The sequence below is a fragment of the Sceloporus undulatus genome, chromosome 3, assembly GCF_019175285.1.
Source record: "Sceloporus undulatus isolate JIND9_A2432 ecotype Alabama chromosome 3, SceUnd_v1.1, whole genome shotgun sequence".
Classification (NCBI taxonomy): Eukaryota; Metazoa; Chordata; class Lepidosauria; order Squamata; family Phrynosomatidae; genus Sceloporus; species Sceloporus undulatus.
Genome location: NC_056524.1, coordinates 214413255 through 214419627, shown reverse-complemented (window position 1 = coordinate 214419627; position 6373 = coordinate 214413255). Strand labels below are relative to the sequence as shown.

General features: G+C 45.9%; 1 protein-coding gene across 1 annotated transcript; it reads left to right on the top strand.

Moving 5' to 3' along the window:
- The first annotated feature begins 1984 nt into the window (after positions 1 to 1984).
- LOC121924757 (V-type proton ATPase subunit e 2) lies at positions 1985 to 5542 on the top strand. Its single transcript, XM_042456146.1, has 4 exons — positions 1985 to 2142; positions 2748 to 2795; positions 4485 to 4602; positions 4975 to 5542. The coding sequence occupies exons 1-3, from the start codon at positions 2039 to 2041 to the stop codon at positions 4576 to 4578; spliced, it is 246 nt and encodes an 81-aa protein (XP_042312080.1). The 5' UTR covers positions 1985 to 2038; the 3' UTR covers positions 4579 to 4602; positions 4975 to 5542.
- Positions 5543 to 6373: the final 831 nt, after the last annotated feature.

The following is a 6373-nucleotide window of genomic DNA, read 5'->3' as shown; positions in this document are numbered from 1 at the left end:
ATGCCCTTCTCCATGAAGCTGCAGTGCCCAAATCTACGGTGTACTTTTGGCAAATGAGGAAGAAGATACCACAAGTGCTGTTTGTATGTGGCAATACACAGATTAAAAAATATGTAACATGGGGATTCTGGGAGTTGTGCTCCAAAATGATGTGTCAGAAGTGGGATGCTGTGCCTCAGTAGTTAAGACCCTGACTCTTGACGATCGCAAGGCCAGCAGTTCAAGGTCCAAGCGCCACGTGACAGAGTGGCCTCCCATCACTAGTCCTAGCTTCTGCTCATCTAGCAGTTTGAAAGCATGTAAAAGTTCAATTAGATAAATAGGTACCATCTCAACGGGAAGGTAAGAGCGTTCTGTGCAGCCATGCTGGCCACATGACCAAAGAGTCATCTTTGACAAGTCTGGTACCCTCGGTTTGGTAATGAAGATGAACACTGCCCTTCGTGTCAGTTCAGGGAGAAAAGAAGTAAAATAACATCCAAAATCCACAAAACTGATGCCTTGATTGGACCAACCAAAATGTACAAAATATATGTTGCAGCCTTTTGAAACTCCGCTGGCTTCTTCTTCAGGCACAGGTGTTAAATTCATACAGGAGGGGGGGAAAAACTGATGATGTTAGTCATATATAATAAAGGTATATCGCTTGGACTTTATTGTACTTTGCAGCATGGCTTATTGCAGGGGTAGGCAACCTTTTTGAGCCGGGGGCCGGGTTGCTGCCTCTCAGACAACTGGGGGGCCGAAGCCAAAAAATAAATAATTAAAAAAAATTTAAAAAATTAAATATATAAATAAACCAGGACAAATGTAGGACAAAATTTTCAAATGGAAGACACTTTTTAAAAAAAAAATGGAGGACACACGAAAAAATTTGCTGATTTTTAAAAAAATGTTAATATAAATGCATGTTTCTGAGGCTTCTATAGACAATTGCCCCCCAAAGGCCCCGGCGGCAATCGGCGGCAGGACCAGGCTGGGGCCGGTCCCAAGGCCTTGCCGGGCCGCATCCGGCCCGCGGGCCGCAGGTTGCCTACCCCTGGCTTATTGGTTTCACTATGACTGGAAACCAGGGTTTGATTCCCTGCTCGGCCTTGGAAACCTAGTAAGTGACCTTGGGTGAGTCACACACTCATCCTCAGGCAGAGTGACCCTAGGTCCTACTTTTCCAGGACATGTCCTCCATTTAAACTTTCTGTTCAGGAGGAGTTCCACAATGTCCTCCATTTGGAGCATGACTAAGAAGCATGGGTTTACATTTCTATCAGTGTTTTGAGTTTTTCTTTGGTTATGTTCTCCGTTTTGCTTGAGCGGCATACATATTGAGGTGCCTTGTCCTCCATTGGACATCCAATCACCTTGATTAACGATGATACTGCTCCTACCATTACGTTTCAACCTCAGTATGTGTTTTGAGCATTTGGGTTGGCTAAATAAAAGGATCACTGTTTTGTGGGTTTGGGGTGTTATTGTACTTTGCTATATGGCCAGCATGGCTACCCCTGAATATAATACTAAGCTAATAGGGTCACCAGAGTCCAAAACAGACTGTAGAAATAATCCAGTTTGAAACTGCTTTAACTGTCCAGGCTGAATGCTAGGGAATTCTGGGAACTGTAGTTTTTGTGAGACATTTAGCTTCTGTCAGAGAGAGTTCTGGTGCCACAATAAACTACAACTCCCCGGATTCCCTAGCTCTAAAGCAATCTCAGACGGGATTGCTTCTCCCGTGTGTTTTGGACCCATAGTATGTCAGAAACGAGTCGAAGGCACACACTAAAAATAAACATGGCCCATTGGCTTCTCTGGGATACATTTTCTGAGGGGAAAAGAAAGAGAAGCCGTTCTCTGAGGGGATGACGAAAGAGCAGGCGCCAGCCAATCAGAGCGGCTCCTGAGGCGCTGCCTCGGCTGCCACTCAGTGCAGCCTCGTGCCGGGCGACCAATGAGAGGCGCGGGTGAAGGGAGGGGGCGGGACCTGGCTCTTGCCAGTCAAAGGCAGCGGCGGCGTCTCCTCCTCTCAGTGGCTCTTGGCAAGATGACTGCGCACAGCTTCGCCCTCCCGGTCATCCTCTTCTCCATCTTCTGGGGGCTGGTGGGCTTCGCCGGGCCATGGCTCGTGCCGAAGGGGCCCAACCGCGGGTGAGGCGCTCCCTCAGCACAGGCTCCCCGTTCTCACGTTACATGGGGTTTTTTTGGTGGGGGCAGGATAGCCAGGCGTCCTCCTTTTCCAGGACGCGTCCTCCATTCCAGCCTTCTGTCCAGGAGGAATTCCTAAACGTCCTCCATTCTGAGCATGACTAAGAAGCATGGATTTACATTTCTAGGAGTGTTTTTAGCTTTTGTTTTGGGCATGTCCTCCATTTTTTGAATGTTTGAATGAATTTTTTTTTGAATGAATGTCCTCCATTTGGGGGCGCCTTGTCCTCCTTGGCGGTGAGGACATCTGGTCTCCCTGGGCGAGAGGGAGGAGGACGGAGGAATATCCCGGGCTCAAGGCCTTCTCAGGGCCCTGTTGGCAAGGAAGACCATCCTCTTTCCTAGGCCTGCCATCGTCCAGTCCCTCAGACCTGGCCATCTGTAGGCTAGGTCTCCATTGCCAGGGAGTTTTGTGGGGGGCATCCTTCCAGAGTGGCACAATCCTTTGTGTCACCTGCACATCAAACCCCTTTCTCTATGATACTTCCTTCCAACACCTTCTATCTTGTGTGCTTCACTAATTGAGCATCTTTTGTTTTTTGCTGCAGAGTGATTATTACCATGTTGGTGACCACTGCCGTTTGCTGCTATCTCTTGTGAGTACCAAGGTATGGTGGGTGGGTGGGTGGGTGGGGTGGGACAGGACCAGATGCAGAGCTAATGTGCTCTCAGCAGAAGCTTGCCCACCTCCTCATTGCCAAGTAACCCAGTGCTTGGTGTTTCCTGGCGAATGGCAGCATGGAAAGCAATCCAGGACCTATACGTATATGAAGAGGATTTCCACATTTCCGTACTACACTCTTATAGTGCTGCTATTCCACTTTTACTGCTCTGGCTGCTTCCTGTTGCGTTCTGAGGTTTGTACACTCATCCCTGCACATTCGCTGGGGTTAGGGGCACAGGACCCCCGTGAATGTGGAAAAACCGCAAATAACAAAAATGCTATGTTTTTACCTGAGAGAACACATGTCTAGGAATCTCTGGGTCTTCCAGTGCAACTCTATGGTCAACATCTGCCAGACATTGACCATAGAATTGTGCTAGAGGAGCTGCAAATGCCTAGTGGAGTGTTCTCTCTAGGAATCTCTAGGTCCTTCAATGTGACTTTTGGAGGACCTAGATATTCCTAGAGAGAACATACTGTATTAGTAAAATCCGTGAATAATCAAAGCTGCAAACGTCAAAACTGCAAACATGGAGGACGAGTGCAGTTCAGTGAGGCCTAAGAGCTCTCTGGCTGAGAATTCTAAGTGCCCCTCCTTAAACTGCAAATCCAGGAATGCAACAGGAGGCAGCCAGGGCAGTTAAAGTGGAATAGCATTGTAGAGCGGTAATCTAGTTTGTTAAAGGTACTTCTGGCCTGTTACAGACTGCCAAAATAAAGCTGCTTCGGGTCTCTTTGGAGGTATGCTGTTTAAATGATGCATGCACCCTAAGAATCTGGAAGCTGCACCAAAGCTGCACTTCAGTGCTTAGGAATGGAGTGTGGCTTTGGCGCAACCTCCAGACTCTTAGGACCCATGCATCATTTAAATAGCATACCTCCAAAGAGACTCGAAGCAGCTTTATTTTGGCAGTCTGTAACAGGCCTCTATGATCCTGCAGTTTCATCTTGATTCCCAGCTCTTTATTTAAGAGAGGTTTATGCAGGGCCACTAGTAAACTGAGAAGTATACACATCTCTTTCCCACCAAAAGCTGTGTGTCCCTTAGACATCCACCCCTATGCTAATGGGTTAGTGTCCAAGAAGTATTCTCTCTGGCCCAAAATACAGAGTAATTGTAACACACATTAATGTATGTGTAAGGAATTGGGATCTTACATCCCATAATACCTTTGCACTAGCCAGTTGAAGATGGGAGAGCATCCTGCTTGTCTCAAAGGAGTTTATCAGACAAGGGAAATTGGAAGTATAATCCAGTGGCAATCTGAACGCAATCATGGGGTTTCACGTTATTGCGTGATAGACTACCACACTCAATTTCGGGAAATGGCAAGCTATTTTCAGGCAATGGGAAGTCAGTTTGAATGCACTTTCTTTTCATTCAAAATTAAGAGAAATTCCTCCCATGTGATAAACTCCAAAGCTTTGTTATTGTGCAAGTCTCACATCTCTATTTTCTTGGTAGTACACTTATGCCATACACCCTACCAGAGTGATATTGTTCCCTGTGTAAGGGCAACTGCGACACTACCTATACATGCCTTCCTGTTTCTAAATAGTGGTACCAAAGGAGTTGCAAACCAACTCACATATTAGTTTTCCATCCTTCCCTTTCTTATAGCTGGCTGATAGCAATCCTGGCCCAAGCCAATCCATTGTTTGGACCTCAACTGAAGAATGAGACCATCTGGTATGTGCGCTTCTTGTGGGAATGATCTGAATGGCTACAGATGCAACAGGTACTAAACTCTGCAAAAAATATACATTTATAGATGTGATTAAAACTGTCTTACCCACATGTAATGTGTTAGCTGTGCCTTGAAAGGTGAAAAGAAAATGCTCCCACTGCTTAGTCCCTTACATCTCCAGGCTTATTGCTGTTGAAAACACTGAACTAGCCTGTCAGTAGCTTAGCCAACAAGACTAGAAACTCACTTCAGACAACTTGCATGATTGCTACTTAGTAGTTCTATAAGATAGGTTTCTTCTCTTTCTGTCTGTGGAGTTAGCTGTATCAGTGCCAGGGGAAGGGCAGCAGATAAGATTAATTCAGGACAAGTTTGGAAGAAAGGTCAGTACTAAGACTATTTTCTCTCTCTCTTCTTTCTTAGACTTTCTTCGGATGCTAGATGCAGCTCACCCCTTGGTCCTTCTGGTATAAATTCTATACGTCTTAACTGACAACCCCAAATGTCCCCATAGCAATAAGACCAAGATCCAAGCACATCAAGGGACCATTTTATATGGAGGGCCACCTACTTCCCATTTTAACTGTGTAGCTTGAGGTGTTTTACTAATGCTTTTAAATAATCAATAACTGGACTCTCTTGGCAGATGGGGGGAATGGAAGTCCTATTATTACTACAGTTTATTTATAAAGCGCTGTAAATTTACACAGCGCTGCACATAATTAAGTTAAAAATAGAGACCTGCCTGAGACATATAATGAACCCTAAGATTAAATCTGTGCTGATTGAGCTCTCTTGTGTTCTCTTTGCTAAGACAAAGCACTTTCCTTACTTTGCAAAGGCATTTGTAGCCCCACTCTGTGTTTTGGTCTGTAAATGTCAAGGCTTCTGTGTCAAGGTACTTACACTTCTTCCTCTATGTTGATTACCAGTGGTTAATGTATTTATCTGGTGTAAACTTGTACTGTGAAAATAAAATTTTAGTATGTAATCTTTTCTTGCTTGATGTCTGTAAACCTAAGAAGTCCTTGAAAATTGTGAAGGAGGAACAGGCGATTTGTAGCCTACCAAATACTGCAATTCCCATCATCTTTCATCACACCTAGGATTGGTAGAAGTCATAATCTGACAGTAACTGGACAGCTAAGTATTCCACACAGCATACTTTGGAATATCATTTTCATTAGTCCTAGGCTGGTTAGAGCTTGTAAGAACCGGAGTGCAGCACAGGTAGAGGGAGGTTGGAGAAGGCTCTTTTAGATGGCAGCATGCAACCAGAGTACTGTACTGTTTGGGTGCTGGACTAAGGGGTGGCCTGCAGCCGCCTCTTTGCTGGATTGGGGCCGCGGCAACTACACGCCACAGCCTGGATCTGGCCTTTCCACGGTGCAAAAAGGAGCTGCAAAAAGTGGCTCCTTTTTGGGCCATGGAAAGGGTGCCATACCTAATGGCGCTGTCTTTTCAGCGCTCCTTTTGTGCTGCGTCATCTGGACGCAGCACCAGAGGAGCGCTGTGATGTCGCCCACTGTGTGGCCAGACGCATGGTGTGACAGTGGAATCAGGGCAGCGTTGGGGTATATGTCGTGTGGATGCCACGCCCCCACTCTTCCCTGAGGCCAGCGTTTATCACTAGTCTGTTGAGGCTGTAATACTCCAGGAAATTAGGGTTTGAATCCCTACTCATATACAGAAATAACTGGGCAAGTCACACCCTCTGGACCAAAAGAGGAAGGCAGTAGTAAACCTCCTCAGAATCAGTCTTGCCAAGACAATCCTATGATGGAGTTGCTGTAACTCACAGCCTGAAAGCATATAACAACAG